This window comes from Excalfactoria chinensis, chromosome 10, assembly GCF_039878825.1.
Source record: "Excalfactoria chinensis isolate bCotChi1 chromosome 10, bCotChi1.hap2, whole genome shotgun sequence".
In the NCBI taxonomy this organism is placed as follows: Eukaryota; Metazoa; Chordata; class Aves; order Galliformes; family Phasianidae; genus Excalfactoria; species Excalfactoria chinensis.
The window spans coordinates 2,526,220-2,543,678 of record NC_092834.1 but is presented as its reverse complement, the minus strand read 5'-3'; the positions used below and the strand labels follow the sequence as shown (position 1 = coordinate 2,543,678).

Sequence of the window (17,459 nt, the reverse complement as noted above, 5' to 3'; positions counted from 1 at the left end):
CACTCCAGCTTTATGGAGTTATTTGCCCTGGATTTAAGACTAAGAAGCAAAAACCCGACGTGGTGCCGTCAGGGCTGCTGGGCACAGAGGGGGTGAATCGCTGCCAGTAGCGAGGAGTCACCGAGTATCCACGTGCGGACGGGAACACGGACCGCCCGCCATCGCCGTGCGGCTGCGGGAGGCCGCACTGCGCAGCCGCACCGTCCGCACTACGCCCGCTCCCTCGCCTCCCACGAGGACTACGCCTCCCAGAAGGCCTTGCGATGAGGCCGCCTCCTGGGCTTAGGCTCCGCTCTCCGCGCGCTACCTGCTGGGAACGGTAGTCCGATAGGGGGGAGGTGTGCGCGGTGACGTCACTAGGCGGCGCCGAGCGGGGGGGGGAGGGGGTGTTTACGCCGCGGGCGGGGCGCGCAGCTCCGCCGCCAGCGAAGGCCTCGTCGGGGGGAGCGGGCCGGGCCGCGGCCGCGCCATGTCCGCCTGCCACAGCTGCGCCGCGGCCGCGCGCCTCTTGGGCTCTACGCTGCCCTCTGCGCGGAGAGGTAACCACCCCAACCGCCCCAAACCACCCCAATTTACCCCAATCCCGCTCCCCTCAGCCCTTCCTTCGCGCTGCCCCGCGGGGCCGGGCCCTTCTCTCCGCGCCGCTGTGGCTCCTGTCAGCGCCTGAGCTCTGTGCTAAGGGAGCCCGGAGCCTGTTTCCCTCGAGGCCCGGAGGTTGCGGGAGTCGGGCTCTCGTTGGCGTAATTCCGTGCTCGGTTGGCAGAAAGCGTGTCCGCTCGTGAGGCCCTTTGCCAGCTCTCTGAGGGGGCCTGCAGCCTTCCTCCGTCCGGGTTGCGTCCTGTGGGGGCTAATAAGGCAGAGGGGTGAGCTCAGTGCTGCACCTACCAACCTTTGTGTGGGACATCTGCCCAACCCACCCAAAACCAGGGGAACAAGGATTCTGAAAACTCTACATTTAACTCAGAGCTGCTGCTTTTCTCTGCGCCTTTCTAAGGAACAAACACTACTTGGGCTTTTTCCCCCCTCAGAACTAAGAATTCAGAGGGTTGTGTACAAGAACAAATAAGACCAGTATGTGTTTGTGGATCAATATTGCACGTCGGCTTACTTGGAGCTTATGAAAGTCTTAACTTGGCACCTGGTGGTGGTTGTGACAGATCACTTTGTGGGGCATCGCTGATGGGTGTGGTGGCAGTGGGTATTAACTTGAGGTTGTTGGGCAGCTCTGGTGGCCTCACCTCCTGTTAGTGTCCCTGTGACAGCTTTGGGTAAAAGGCTCTTACAGGATACTTGAGCCCTAAAAGGTGGTGTTTTGTTCCTCACCTCTCAATTACTGGTTAATAAGTCGTAAAGGAGCCTTCTGTTTTGTCACAGCCTGCTAAACTAGGCAGGTTATGGAGAGGTGCTATTGCTGCTGCTGCAGCTCTTATGTTTGATATGTATTCTGATAACCACAAAATCACCCTGTGCTGCTGCAGGGTGGATGGCTGCCTGGATGCGTTGCGTGCAGCCCAGCGGACTCTGGGTGCAGTCACACAGCTGTGGTGGTGCTGATCCATAGGGCAGAAGCCTGGTGCTTATCAGCTCACTCACTTCTCATGTCACTTCTTAGCCCATCCAGTGTGGACTTTCAGGGCATTTTCTGTGTTATCCAATTCAAATTGGCCACCTTCAGCTCCTGCGTAGTGCTCAGCAGTAGTAAAGTGCTTGGGTCTCCTTATTAGGACTTTGCTCTCTGTAGGCCATCTCTCTCCTTAGAGCAGGAGGTTGTCTGTCCGTATCTTTTCAGCAGGGTACAGCTGCTTGTGAAAGTGAACCAGCATTTGAAGCTTGTTTCTGGTGTGGAACAATCTGTGTGTTCTCATTGCTTGTGCCGTGCTGTAAGTTAAGGTGTTTGTGTTGTGGTGGTTCTCAGCAGGGGAGCTGGAATTGTGTTGGTTCTTTTTATGTTTGCACGTGTACTTATATATGTTTTAAAACAATAAATAAATCCAGAAACGTTCACTTCTTCCAGAGCAAACGAATTGTGCGTCTCTTGCCAGTTTTTCTGGGCAACTTTTTGGGGTTTACATATAAGGAAGGCGGAAGATGAGGGTTGCAGGCTCCTTGTTTGTGCCGAGGTGTTGCAATCGCAGGGATGACATGTGTGGATTCACATCATACCTAGGCATGGAGTGTAACCTTACACGCTGCCTGGTTTCTCAATAGGTTTTTTTTCCCCTTGTTGGCTGTAAGCCACGTCCACAGCGTTAGCATTATGTTTAATATTCACTGTGCCTCTCTGTAAAGGGTCAGCGCGTGCCAGCTGTGACGCTGCCCTTTCAGTTTCCCCTGGAACAGCTCTTTCTGTGTGTCAGACGTTATCTCTGATTCCTGGAAATGACTTCTTAGTGGAGCTGACAGCGAGATCCAAATCCAGACACAAGGCTGGGCCTCTGACACTCCTCTTTGGTAACTGCTGCATAATAAGGGGGGGGTGTTTCAATAGTCTCTTTCTTACTCGGATGGTTTCACAAGAGCTGGATGCTGGTTGTTCCAAGGATCGCATCACACAGGGGATGTTCCCAGTCCTACGGCACAATGGGGCTCTCAGCCCTCTGACATCACAGCACACGGGATTACTTTCAGGTCTTCTTTGGATGATCTGGCAACTTCTTGTGGAGTAAGCTCTAAGGTGGTGAAATGAATTCATTTTGCATAACTGAAACGTGGCTGCTCAGAGTTCTGCTGTTGGTGGCTTCGAGTTCTGTTTAACATAAGTCAGCTTTGGGATTTGGTGACGTCAGGGTTAGAACTGGGGTAATTGAGGTCCAAAATTGAGGTACTTAACGTGTCGGTAAAAGACTGCATTTTGAACAGAGTGTGCCTGTGGAAAACACTGATTTGGTTTGATTTTAATGATTTTCCCTAAAGGGTTGGACAGGAGGATAAAGCAGCGCATTGCAGCAATGCACTTTCAGTGGATATGGGCACAGCCTGCTTTTTAGTCAGACGCTAACAAGGCAGTTCTGTTGTCTTACTGCGATTCTGGCAAGGTTTTCATCACAGTGTAAAATTAACTGCTTTTCTTCTGTGCTTTCATGTGCTGTTAGGTATTACCTGTGGCCGTACACGCATCCCCGTGCTGGGCAAACTTGGGACTTTTGAAACTTGTTCTCTCAGGCGGATTCCTCTAAGAAACTTCTCCGAAACACCTGCATATTTTGCTTCAAAGGATGGCACGGGCAAGGATGGCTCTGGAGAAGGAAGCAAGGTAATGTCAGTACGCAGTGATCACAGCTGTTCTTCCAAAGCCTGCTGCTGCCAAGTGGGCTTTTACAAGTACAGCTTTCAGTGTTCCTTCTCAGCATTGCTTTGGTAGTTGTGTTTAAGTTAACACAAGACAACTTTGTGAAGAGACCTGCTTTATTCTTGTTAATAAATTTCAATCTGTTTTCATCCTGGTCTTTCTCTATAATTATAGTTAATCAACAGCTTCTTCAGATAAATGATTACCTGAGAATAAAATTACTCTTTAGTCAGCAAATAAGATGTTGAGAGATTGAGCGATAACTTTTGCCTTAGCACGGTGTGAAGTCATCTGAGTGACTGTCCAAATGACACAGGTTTGTTCTGAAGGTTCGGATTAAACTTAGTTGAGCAACAAAAAAGGAAATCTGAATTTCTTTCTTAATTTTTTCTTCTTATTTTATGCTTGAGAAAGATTCTGAGAAGTGGACAAGTAAGGCTTCCAAAAGTACAGGAATACCTTAGAAGAGGGGAGAGAGATCTTTGGTGTTTCCTAATATTAATGACTATCAGTTAACATGAAACACCACTGAAAGCATAACAGGGAGGAAGAGCAGCAGGGCTCTGCCTTAGGGGTCAGAAGAGGATTTTTCCAAACAGTTTTTGAGATGCTTGTTTTATAGGCATATCTGCCCTACGGCCATCTGCCAGCATAGGGACGTCTGCCAAGGACACGAGAAGAGATGTGGCATCCGGAACCCTTAGAATAAACACAGTTGTGATAATGAAATGACGCTCTATAAGAATGAGCTGTTTTCTTCTCTGTGGTTAGTATAAACTGTGCTGGAATGTGTTGTTAAAACACAGCGTAGCTTGCTATTATTGTAGTGCCAATCAAGCAGTTCTAATGTAGATCTGGGATGTTTCTGTGGGCGTCCAAAATTGGTGCAACTGGGAAATGCAGATGCTCAAACTCTTCAGGTTGTTTTTGTTGTGTTGCTGAGTTATCAAAACCTTTTAAAAAGCCCTGACAGCAGTTATTTCATTATACAGGAGTTACATTATTCACGTGGCTGGATTCCATAAACACGCTGCCAAGTGCCCGGTGTCACAGCTCTGTTCTTTGGCACTAATTGTCTGCTTATCTCTTTTCAGAAGTCTGTCGGTGAGGGGGGTGGTAAGAAGTCGAGCTCTGGAAGTTCTGGAAAAGGAGGGAACCAGCTGCGCTGCCCCAAGTGTGGAGACCTGTGCACACATGTGGAGACCTTCGTCTGTAAGTGCTGAGGGATAACTTCTGTTAGAAATAGCTGGGGATGAGATTGTGTTCGTGATCCAATGCAGTCCTGATCGTTAAGCTTTACTCTATGTAGAATGTCAATTAATTACACAGTGTGTGTGTGGGGGGGAAAGTTTAGTTTGCCCACGTTGGAGTAAGCGTGTACTGTGATGCATTTGTGTAATTGCCCACGATGTGGAGCAGAATATGATAGTGGAATTTGGACTGCAATTCTGAATATGCTCATTTCTAATAGCTTGTCTACATTTTATGCAGTCAGAGATGCTGTGTAAACAGTACCGCTTTAACTACTAATACTTTTTTTCTGTCCATTTATAGATGTAAATGTTAGTCATGTCTGTCCTTTGCTTACTGAATAATAGGACTAATCCTGAAAGAGCTGAAACCAGAGTGGTTATCTAGCAGAGGGATCAGCATGTGACAGATGGCTTACTAGATTGGGTTTTGTGGCAAAATCCAACTCATCATACATTCTAAATAGGAATCAGGAAAGTCCAAACAGAATCCAAAGTGTATGGGATGCCTGATGTCCAGCAGGAATAACAGCAGCCTTTTCAAGTACAATTCAGATTAAAGTCAGTTATACTGCAGGTTCTGTTGCACTCGAAGATGTTTCTTAGCACTAAGGAGACCGGTCTGGAAAGTAGATGTCAGAAAGCAAATACTTACTGTCACTTGGTGGGGCTCAAGGAGGAAGTATCAAATCACAGTCAGACTTGTGCAGTAAGAAGCTTTCGGACAAGGACAACATAAACTCATTAAACCATTGTTAATGTCATAATGATAATGAGCAGATGTGCTTTTATTCACTGCTGCTCGTGTAAAGCGTGCTGTTTAATTAAGACGATCAGGCAGCATGAATCACAAGCTAGTTCTGTAGTAACAGTGTACTTAAATAAAAGGATCCATCATTGGTAGCCACGTTTTCTTTTCTTTTTAGAAATAATGGGTATCTTTATTTGAATCTGCAGGCAACGAGCCATTGTGAAAGAACCAACACAACTGATGTAACGAGAAATAGAATCCATTGGATATTGTCCTTTAATTTGGAAGTGCTGTTCAGGTGTTAACATGGAGCAGAACAATAGCTGTGTCTCTATGCAGCTGAAATGTAATTTGGTTTATTTTCATTAGCACCAGGAATATCTAAACATGTTTGAAAGCTTTCTTACAAAGAGGATTAATTTCTACTCGAATTATGGGAGAAAATAGGAGCAAGTCTGGTTGTGGGTAGCGGATTGTATCTGCGTCTTACATCCCTGGTGTTCTACTCCGAGACTTCAGGATTGTACAGCCTGTCAAGAAAATCTTGTTAGGAGTTTGAACGGAGCACCGTGATGCCTGATAGGGGACTAGAATGGACTTCCTCCTTCTGAGAGCAGCAGTCTTCAGTTTTCTATTAGTTGTTAACATAAAATCGTCGTCTTCAGTTTTATTTCGTAATTGCTCTCAAGTTTTCTCTGGGTGTGTCTTTTTCTGGCTTAGTCTGTTAATTTGATCACATTGCTTCCAGCCAAACCATAGAATGTGAAGTAGCTGGAAAACCAAAGGGCTAAGTTCTAATTCTTGTAAAAACATTAAAAACGAAGAGGGGAAAAAAATGGTCCAAAATGAACAGTTTTCAAGTTACAATGTAACTTTAAGTTTTCAGACGAACCTTTGATACAGCTTAGCAAAAATGAATTCACCCAATTCTGGTTTGAATTACAGGCTCAGGCCTTATGTACTGAAAGCCAAAAGGAAAACAAGGAATTGCTTTTTCCCAATAACAAACTATTAAGAATGAGACAAGCTGAGAGATGTGCATTCGACTTATTTTCTCAGCAGTTCCTGGACTGCTTTCATTTGCCAAGCTATGCAAAAAGTTCCATGATCAGCGAAACAAGATGTGAGCCCCAGAGGTGGAGTGAAATCCAATAGCTTTAAAGCTGATTGGCCTAAGAAGCCTTAACCAGGCACTGCTTTTGCTGCCTTCAGCTGGTGCCATTATCTCTCATCCTCAAAAGCAAGACTTTCCTGCAACGTACCTCACAGGGTAGAAGCTCCCTGACATCCTTTTAGCTTAGCAGTTTGGTGCCCCTTTGTCTCAGCCCCACAAATGTTTTCAAGATTAACTCTTTTGCTTTGACTTGCTGCACGTATTGTAGAAACCTGGTGATTCTCCTTATGTGGGCTTTGGAAATCTCTGTACAGACGCAGCTTCTGGCACGCTGTGACAGTGTTGCCTGGATCAAAACCAACACTCAACTTGTTGCTGTTTTTATTACCTAACAAGTATTTGCAAATATCTTCATGACAGTGAGATAATTTGACCTGAAAGCTCTTCCTTGTGCTCTTGTGTATTTGCTAACTCACCACATAAAAACATGCCGTATGAAAACAACCAGCAGCATACAAAAGCAACTGTATTTACCAACAGAAAAGTTGCTTGAAGTTTTGTGCTCACTTTTAGGAGACCAGCAGTGCTGGAATGTGGTTTCCCTAGAAAACTACTCAGTTCTGCCACCCAGTAGAACTTCAGTTAGTGCTCACACCAATGCTTGTTTCCCAGTGCTGTGCAGACAATAGGAACTGCCCTCTGCTGCTGTGTTTTGCCAGCTGAGGGCGGCTGCCAAATTAATCTGGGGCCCCCAACACATCAAAGCTGCTCTGTACCTATTGACCCTGTTGGTTCCACCTCAAATAGGAAAGGTCTCTAACCTTCCTATCTGCTGCTTGGAGTAAATGAGGCAAGTGTACTCTGCACAATGAATTTTGCTTTTTTTTCAGTGCATGATGTTTTAAGAGAACATAGAGTTCTTAATGCTTGCTGTTTAGCTTCTTTTTTTTCCCCACCATTCCCATGATCTATAAAGGAGACAAATATTGTTGTGGTTACTGCTTCCTAACCAGGCTGTTAGCATTGCAGAAGGAAGGACAGCAGCCTCGTGGCTCTGCAGACATAAAGGAGAGCAGGGGTATTCTGAGTGAGCATTGGGAGAGAGTATTTTCATGTGGTGCTGTGACTCAATAAGAGTTAATACACATGAACGCATGCGAGTGATTGCGTTCATATCAGGTAGATAACAGGCAGCTGAAATGTTGCCAGCAGAACTTGTCAGCTGTTTTACAGGTTTTCTCTGTGGTATTTATTAACTATTCCACCTGTGATGACGTCTGTATGACGTGCTGGTTTATTAAATGGCCTGTTGGTCTTTTTTACTCAGCTATAAGGTGCATTTAATATTAAAATCAAATGCTGATGCCAGCTCCGTGGAAGGCAAAACCAAGCTATAAATAAGCAGCCAGTGTATTGCTGGAGGCTGCTAGTAAAATCAGCTGTGCCAGACTGTACAAGCCATTTTCTGAAAGCTTTTTATGAGTTCAGAAGTTCAGCCACAAAAGATTTTCCTGTGGTTGTCTTGCTGCATTCACTTTGCTTTTATTTAAATAAATTCACTAGTATCTTTAGCTTAAACCAGCCTTATCATTTTTAATAGAACACGGCAGTATTGTTAAACCTATTTCAGGTTATAAGCTTGTTTTTCTCTATTGCCTGTTTTAGGTTATTTCAAGTCAGTTGTCAGACGCCTGTTGCGTCCCCAGCCTGTCTCTTGTTGGGATGAGAGTAATTTTTCTTACCATTTTGATTCTCTTTTTTCCGCAGCTTCCACCCGTTTTGTGAAGTGTGAGAAGTGTCACCATTTTTTTGTGGTACTGTCAGAGGCAGACACTAAAAAGAGCATCATTAAGGAGCCCGAGTCAGCAGCAGAAGCTGTGAAATTGGCATTCCAGCAGAAGCCGCCTCCTCCACCGAAAAAGGTACGGTTCTTATTGTCACCCCGCTGGTCCTTCGTACTACAGCATGCTGGAATATTTCACTTCTTCATCTGCATTGTGTGTAATGATCTGCTGTGACAGAGCTGCGAAGAATAAAGATGATTCGTTCAAGATTAAACCTCTGAGAGCTTTGTGACCTGGCGGAGCACTGATAAAGAAACAGTAGATCCCATAAGAGGAGTTGAGCTTGGTTGCCTCTGGCTTTGTCTCATGACTGAGATGCAGTACCTTAATTTTCTCCATGTGACCCTGAGATAACCTCAACCCTCTACATACAACCATGGCATCTTTAATTTCCTGCCACGGCCTCGTATTCCACACTCTAATACTGTTAGTTTCTTTCTGTAGCCATGAAACCTTCTGTCTGGCTTCTTGACTGAGAACTATGGCAAGTTCTTGTGTGGCTGCAACCTGTCTACTGCAGCTCCCATGTTATGTCATTTGATTTCCTTGGATAGTGAGGGAGCTCTTACTGCATCTCACACTTCTTAGTGGACTGCAGTGGTTTGCTTAATTATGAAGATTTCAGAGTGTATATCAAAGTCTTACTGCACACACAAAAAAAGCCCTAAAACAACACTCAAGTCTTGAGCATCTTGTAAAGGCTGCCTTTGACACAATGTACTGTTTTTGTTTTCTGTAGTTATTTAGAAATGTTATTAATACTGAGTCATTTTTTCTTTCCAGATTTATAACTACCTCGACAAATACGTTGTTGGTCAGTGTTTTGCCAAGAAGGTGCTTTCGGTTGCTGTGTATAATCATTACAAGAGGATCTACAATAATATCCCAGCCAACCTGAGACAGCAAGCTGAAGTTGAAAAGCAGACTTCTCTAACACCAAGAGGTTTGTGTGATGTTTGGTGTTCTTCTGTTCAAATAAAATTCACCATTTCAGAACCCTGCCTCATATTTTTGACCTTCTAATGGTGGTAGTTGAGCTGCAATCTGTACATATTTGTACATGTGTTTCCCAGAGGAAGGGAAATGTCGAGGCTTCCCAAGATGACCGTTGATAGGCAGTTTCTTATAAAGTAAGCTTACTGAAATTTTCTTCCTAATCACTTTTACTGCTTAATGGCAAATCTGCTGCTTAATCCGCAGGCAGCAATGCAGATCACACAGGCAATATTTTGCATAGTGCATTTGATGAATAGTTGCCTTCCTAAACTTGATTGCTGCTGTTGGCAGCACCTGTTGGCCACCATAGTATTGTTCCATATCTAGCAGGTGGAGTCTGAGCTCCTCTTGGCAGAACTTCTGCTGCCGAGTAAATATGGAGCTGTGTTGATCTAAATTATTTTTAGCAGTAGGATTAAGTGGCTGCCTCTGATTCAAAGTGTACCTTGATTTTTTTTCTTAAGGTGTTTTGTTCTGTATTGCAATGTATGCTAAGAAATCAAATCTTCTTTGTTTCTTGAATTTACTTTAAAAAAAAAGAACAAAAAAAACCCCAACAAACACAGCAATAAACCTTGAACATGCAGGAGAGAACCTTAAAAGCACTGTTTTGTACCTGGCATGTGGAAGTTCCTGATCCTCTGCAGGCAGATTGTTGTGTGCTCCCAGAGAAACTGTCAGAGGTTGATTGTAATTCATGAATGTGCAGCTCATAATACTTTGATTTAATCTTCCATTCTGTCACTCAGATACAAATGTGTGAGTTTAAGAAAGTCTCTTCCAAGCAGAATTGGAATATGGTGCATGTATATGTATTTATATATATATATTCTGCAAGTGCTTCTTAAACAAGAATCCATATAGAGGTCTTAGTGTTAATGTTTTACATAACAAATAGCTTACTACCATTTTAAAAGCATGCAAATTGGGCCTGGGACTAAACTGGATGGTAATAAAAACTAACCTGTGGGGATTTCTTGTTAGAAGTCCTTCATACACCAGTGATAAGTATTCAGAAGAGGGCAAGAGGTAGAGAAGCTATAAGATTTTATAAGTTTTCATTACTGTTTTCATCCTCTCTCTTAGAATTAGAAATCAGAAGACGGGAGGATGAGTACAGATTTACAAGTAAGTGATCTCTCTCCTCATGTCCTCCTCTGCAATATTTACCCTTTGATATTTGTGTAGAATAGTATTTAGTGACCACTGGTTAGAAGTGCTGGGTGAAAATTCTGCTTGCTTTTCCCTACCGTTATTAAATTTAGTTGATTTCATTGAGCATTGTTTGGGGGGAGAAGAGGTGTTTAGGATCTGTCTCTTTGTTTAACTTCATATGGAAAGCAGCAGAGTGCAAGGAGGAATGTTTCTATGTAATATACTGAGCCATTAGAGATTCTCTCCATATATGCACTTAAGCAAAAATATAACTGAAACTCGTGTTTTTGTAGTAATTGCTTCAAGCTTGCTGTGGTCCTGTCTATATTTCTGTACAAACAGATATAACTGTAGATCCACAGATCAAACCAGAAGGCTCTTGTTATGTATTGAAGGTACTGATAGACCCTGCAGTGCTCAAACAGTGCTATTATTCTCTTCAGAACTGCTGCAGATTGCTGGGATTAGTCCACACGGTAATGCTTTAGGAGCATCTATGCAGCAACAAATGAACCAGCAGATACCTCAGGAAAAACGGGGAGGTGAAGTACTGGATTCGCCCAATGATGACATAAAACTTGAAAAAAGTAATATTTTGCTGCTTGGACCAACTGGATCAGGTATACAGCTGCGTGGCTTTATGCGCGTCTTAATCCTTGTTTGCTTTCTTTTATTTTAATGCCTTTTTTTTTATGCTGACTGATTAAAAGATGCAACTTTTGCTACACTGAAACAAAATGCCTCTAAAGTCTGTCTGCTTTTTAGGAGGCAAGTTGAGATGCAGTTAAAGTGATGTTTCACCTCTGGGGGCAGATCAGTTACAGGTGTTAGAATGAAATGGTGTCTGTGTGTTCGTAGGAACTGGGCTGGTACGATAATGTTCTGCAGATTATTTGAGAGAGTGCTCACTAAATAATATGTTAATTCTGTTTCTCTCCAAAGAAGGAGCAGTGGAACTTTGCACTGCACTTTGGGTGTCTGCAAAGGACTACTGATTGATTTAATCTGTAGTCTATTCAAGTACGTGGATTTTGTTTTATGTATTGTGTGATACTTTGTTTGTGGTACAGTATGCATTTCAAGCTGCCTCGATACAGAACTGCTCCTATTCAAGAATACAGCTTGCTTGTGAGCACTGTCTGACATGGGATTTTTTTCTTCTATGAGCATATATGAATATGCTGGTCGCATTTTAAATGTCTAATCATAGTAATGACAATCCTCTGTATAATAGTTGAGTTTGTGTGCTCTGAAGAACTACCTGACAGTTACAAAGTACCGTTTTTATTTCACCAGGTAAAACCTTGCTGGCCCAGACTCTAGCTAAATGCCTGGATGTACCATTTGCTATCTGTGACTGTACTACCTTGACTCAAGCTGGCTATGTCGGTGAAGACATTGAATCTGTCATTGCAAAACTGCTGCAAGATGCCAACTACAATGTGGAAAAAGCTCAGCAAGGTAATGTTCTGTGCTAACCTTACTTAGGTGCTGTGAACTTGCAGATCATCAGCATTTCTGCAAACTGTATTTCTGTGTCATGTACATGGATTTTTCTACTTTCCAATCAGAAATAATAAATATAAAGATCTGCTGATTCTTGTTTTAGCTTTGTTTATGTATTCTGCTCATAGCTTTTTGCAATCTGAAATACAGAAGTAGAACGGATTCTTTAGTTGCTTTCTTCACAGCGTGTAAGTTTTTTGTCTGAAGAAGTAGAATCTTCCTTAAGTCCATTTCCTATCTCTGCAGGAATTGTTTTTCTGGATGAAGTGGATAAGATTGGCAGCGTTCCTGGTATTCATCAGTTACGGGATGTCGGAGGAGAAGGTGTTCAACAAGTACGTGCTTGCATGCAGTGGCTTTACGTTATAAGCAAACTGTTCATCAAGTCTGCTGTGTCAAATAGCATAGATCAGTTCTTTGTTATTAACCCCTTGAAGCTCTCACTTCTTGCCTTCTTGTGTGATGCTGCATGGTGAGTTTTCTTTATTGCTTGTTCTTTCCTCCCCAGGGCCTGTTAAAATTGCTGGAAGGCACAATAGTAAACGTCCCAGAGAAGAATTCTCGTAAACTACGTGGAGAAACAGTGCAGGTTGACACAACAAACATCCTCTTTGTAGCTTCTGGTGCTTTTAATGGCCTGGACAGAATTATCAGCAGGAGGAAAAATGAAAAAGTGAGTGCATCAGGCTGTATTTGAACTGAAAAGTTATTACCTTGATTACTGCTCACAGTGCTGGCTGCCGAAGGTCTTGCTATATTTGTAAATCTTCTAACTTTGTGCGTAGAGCAGCGGTTTTCCATCTGTTACCTGAGGTCAAGGAGGCTTAAGAAAGGTAGCAAAGAGCAAACCTATTGTTAGTAGGCTTAAGGAGCTTGCAGTAGTCTCTGTTTCTACAGGGAGTTTTTTAGCACATGCAGTGAGAAAGGGGTTGAAAACTGTTGATGGAATACCTGCTGGTACAGTTCTTAATCTGTTCTAATACCTTGTGTTTGTTAAAGAACAGAATGAGACGCACATTGCTCTAGCAGAGATAACAGGATTTCATTCAGTGGGAGTGTGATGGGGATGAACCTGAGAAAACCTTTGTGTATCAGTAGAGGTTTGTCTTAAGATCTCTTGAGGTGTCACTTCTTTTTATTAAGAAAAACTTACTCTTATTCAGCCGAGCATCTTAATACCTTACAGTGGCAATCAAGTGTTATAAGGAGTTGATTACGTGCAAGGAGTTGAATTTTAGTAATACTTAGTACTTAATACTTTAGTAATTCTTAATTAAAAAAATACTTAATACTTTAGTAATTCATTCAGCTTAAAGTAACGTGTAATAATTTAATTACTCCTTATCTTTATGGAGCTGGAATGTGATTTAGTTACATGAAGAAAACTATAACAGGCTGATAAGCACATCAAGATTTTATTTTATTTCATTTTATTTGCAGTATTTAGGATTTGGTACACCATCTAATATGGGAAAAGGCAGAAGGGCTGCAGCAGCAGCTGATCTCGCTAATATAAGCGGAGAGTCCAACACGCATGAGGATATTGAAGAAAAGGATCGCTTGCTGCGTCACGTGGAGGCCAGAGATCTCATCGAGTTTGGCATGATTCCTGAGTTTGTGGGACGCTTGCCTGTTGTGGTTCCTCTGCATAGCCTAGATGAGAAAACCCTTGTACGGATTCTTACTGAGCCACGAAACGCTGTGGTTCCCCAGTACCAGGCATTATTCAGCATGGATAAGGTTGGAAAAAAAGCTCATACTGAAGGTTGAATTTAGTAGTTGTCTGCAATTGCTATTCTTGTCTTCTTGTCCCTTCAGCGTTTGTAGCAGCTGTATATAAAGGGACAGTCAGTACTGGTGACTTCCAGGTGAAACATAAGTGTAGTGGAAGTTTTATGTAGCTTAAACATTAACTGTTCTGGGCTGTGACAAGTAAAAGACAAATACTTGCACTGTTTTGCTTAATGTGCTGTTGAATTATAAACAAAATGTTGACTGAAATTGCTCTCTTTCTGTGTGTAGTGCGAACTGAACGTAACTGAGGATGCATTGAAGGCTATAGCCAGACTGGCCCTGGAGAGGAAAACTGGTGCAAGAGGTCTGCGATCTATAATGGTAAGTAAATTAAGTCTCATCTTGTGTAAATGAACCTACCCATACTGGTGTCTGTGGCCCTTATCATGGCAGTTTGCGGTAAATGCCTTGCTTAGAAATGTGTCCATTCAGATTTCTTCCAAGGCCTCTAGCTCTGATCATCACTTACTATGTATACGTAATTTTCTGTAGAGGACACCACACTTAAGTATTTGTTTTCTATGTGTTCTTGTAGGAAAAGCTGTTGCTGGAGCCCATGTTCGAAGTGCCCAATTCTGACATTGTATGCGTGGAAGTGGACAAAGATGTTGTAGAAGGCAAAAAGGAGCCAGGATACATTAGGTAAAGCCATAATGAAGTAACAGGCTAATGGTCTGATGTTTGTCATAGGAACAAGTGCATAAACACAGAGCCATGCACACAACCACAAAGGATCCAATATCTGTATCCTCTACACGGTTGTCTTAGTGCCTATTCTGTCCTAGAAACTTTGGGTTTGTATTGTTTTAGTTTTTAAAAAGAAGCTAAAAAATAAACTTATACATGGAGTTATTTTAAATCTCGTTGTGTGCGTGTGTGTGCCTGGAGAAATAAAGTAACTCATCTGCATCATAAGGTAGCAGTAAAAAACACGAGCTTCTAAATGTGTTTTCTAAATGCAGGGTAGGTTCTGAAGCAGAATTTTTCCTCCTTGTAACCTCTACCACTCCGAGGTACTTCTAATGCAAGCTATGGGCTGCAGCAAGTTTACTCCTCTAAGGGCAACAGAGGAGAAGAGGGTGAAAAAGGTGCATCTGTTGATTGGTTGAGTTCTCATTAAGATAATGAGAGTCATAAAGATGATATTGTGGTAGAGCACTGAAAGCACCGGACAAATCTAGGTTTAAAAAGTAGTAGTTTTAATGAAGAAGTGATGGAATTGAGAGGAGATGGATCAGGTTAAAATAAACAGAGGAATGATAGTCAGGAACTTGAGCTTGTTCCACTGTGATGTGTGCTGTGCTTTTGTCTGTATGCACATCATTTCTCAAAGGAAAGGTTACCGCAACTTGTTTTGCTGGGCACCAGCGCTCATGTTTGCTGAAGATTCAGCATTTACCAATGAAATCAAATAACTGAACTGAACTTATTAGCCTTTTGATTGATGTTCAGTACTGAGCTTGCTTAGTTTAGATCTGCATAGCACCATTTTCAGATCAGAAGGTCTTTAAGCAGATGGAGATCTGAACATCTTTCATCAGGACACTTTGCAGGTGGCAGATTGGCCGCATGGTATGGAAGCTGTCTCCATCTTTTTTCCCCTCCATTTATATAGTGTCTGATCCGTTCATTTCAATTATAGGGCTCCCACTAAAGATTCATCGGAGGAAGAATATGACTCTGGAGTAGAGGAAGACGGCTGGCCTCGACAAGCAGATGCTGCACACCATTAAACTCTGTCAGAATGCTCTCCTGCAAAAAGCGCACTTGGTTATTTCCTTAGGATTTGCCTCTGGCTTCACAAGCTGATACTAACAGCATTGGATCTATCTCGGATACGATACGTGATGAGGAACCTTATTAGATAAATCAGATCATGTCTTTTACTGTAACATCACATTGATTTATTCGATGGACATTGTGTGGACTTGAATGGCATAATGTTCGACTATAAATTGTATACTACATTTGTTCAATTAAAATATATAGCAGATACAGCAACACCTGGATTGCTTTCTCTAAAAACTAAACAGCAATGCAGGTGCTGCCGATAGGGAGATTTTACAGCAATGCTACTCTACAAATGGGAAAACAAGTTTAATAATGAGTTTAATAATGAGTTTAATAACGATCAGCTCCTCATACAACTCACATGGGGGAACGCTTGGGTCAGTGTTAGGTTTCTGCTGGCGTTGGGAGCCAGCAGTGCCGGAGTGACTTGTTACATGGGCTGGGAGGGGAAGCCCTTGCACCAGGACTCTGAAAAGCTTGGGGACAACTGCAGGCAGCGCTGGGAGATGGTGCTAACCATGTACCACTGGTCTGTTAGTTAAATTGGATACTGAATACATCCTGCTGGTCACCTCCCCATTGGGAGAAAGTTTCGGTCACCTTAAGTGCTGCGGATGAAGGTGAAGACAATAATGAGTTCACTTTGCCAGAAGGGTAAATGAAATGAGGAGGGGGGTGGTCAGAGTTTCGGATGCCAAGCTGGCTTAAATTTTTAAATATTAATGTTCTAATATAGTACGTTTTGTTTAACATATTGGAACGATCATGCATCAATTTTTTGGTGCCAGGTATTTGCCCAACCTATCTTATAATGTTAAGAGACGAAAAGTAAGTGTATCATATCTTTGATGTAACGGGGTAGTGAGTGTTCACACGGCAGTGCTTCTTAAGTTATATGCTCGATTGCTGTAGTATTGCATCTTGTGCTTTTGTCTTTGGTTTGTAGGCTCACAGCAAAGCAGGCCTCCTGTTCCACACCCAAACGAATTCAGTCCCTTAGGAAAGTGTTTGTAAAAGCCCAGACGGACCTGTGATGTTTGCAGTTTGTTTCAGGAATTAAAGTTGTCACTTACAACTCGGTTTCGTCCTTCAGATGGATTTAGGTTTTACTGAGCCCTTCTCCTAAAGAGTTTAACTCCTCTCCTTCTTTTCTATGCATCCTGTAGGTGTTTTAGGTAGGGGAGGGTTCTGCACATGCTTGGCCCTTGTTTTCTGTTCGTTTCTGTCATGTAAATTTGAAGTGATAGTTGTGTAATCCTTGCCTTCTTCCATAGGTAGCCGTGTTAGCCAGATGCATCAGGTACAGCGTTAGGATTCCACCTTCTGTCACCATCCACGGCTCGGACAAAGCTGCTTTTAGAGCTGAGGGTGTTTCTAGGAGAGAAGCTCCATCGCCTCTTAGATGGGAATCTGTGGTGAGCTGTAACGTGTCCTCATTTTCCTCTTTGTAGAGTGAGAAATAGAACCGCTTTTAATTCGAGAGTTCTTTAATTCAGATTGGTTTTGTGTTTTGTTTTTTAATGGATTTGAAAAAGCACCATTTGAGGCAGTTCAAACAACTCAGTTTTGGAAGTTGTTTGGGATTATTTGCAATTATTAGAATCAAGAACTGTTTTTAAGGAAACAAATGCTGTTGTAACCGCAGTTTGTACCTCGCTGCTGGCGTTTGAATAAAACCAATGAATCCCGGGAGCTGGAGCCGTGCCGTGTCATCGTCATCCCTGCGGCTATGGATGGACGGGAAAGAAGGGGGATGCCGTCCAGTTGTGCTGGGGGAGGTTCGGGTTGGATGAGCAGGTGAGACACGGGCACAGCCCGCCTCGGTGGGGGTAATTAATTAATTAACTGCTCCTGCGGGTGTGAAGAACAGCGGGCATATGTGGCACGGAGGGATGTGGGCACGGTGTGTGGGTGTTGATGGCTGGACCGGGGGCTGTGGGGCCATGGGAGGCCCTTTTCCCCCCCACCC

The 17,459-nt window shown here is 43.0% G+C and overlaps 1 protein-coding gene across 2 annotated transcripts; it reads left to right on the top strand.

Moving 5' to 3' along the window:
• The first annotated feature begins 392 nt into the window (after positions 1 to 392).
• On the top strand, positions 393 to 17,187 carry CLPX (caseinolytic mitochondrial matrix peptidase chaperone subunit X). 2 transcript variants are annotated; one of them, XM_072345816.1, is made up of 14 exons: positions 393 to 539; positions 3,093 to 3,253; positions 4,384 to 4,501; positions 8,172 to 8,326; positions 9,032 to 9,191; positions 10,331 to 10,372; positions 10,843 to 11,019; positions 11,696 to 11,860; positions 12,152 to 12,240; positions 12,414 to 12,578; positions 13,346 to 13,645; positions 13,928 to 14,020; positions 14,235 to 14,341; positions 15,342 to 17,187. In XM_072345816.1, the coding sequence occupies exons 1-14, from the start codon at positions 470 to 472 to the stop codon at positions 15,430 to 15,432; spliced, it is 1,893 nt and encodes a 630-aa protein (XP_072201917.1). In that variant the 5' UTR covers positions 393 to 469; the 3' UTR covers positions 15,433 to 17,187. The 2 variants fall into 2 exon arrangements, with proteins under 2 accessions (XP_072201917.1, XP_072201918.1); XM_072345817.1 differs by lacking the exon at positions 10,331 to 10,372.
• The last annotated feature ends 272 nt before the right edge of the window (positions 17,188 to 17,459 follow it).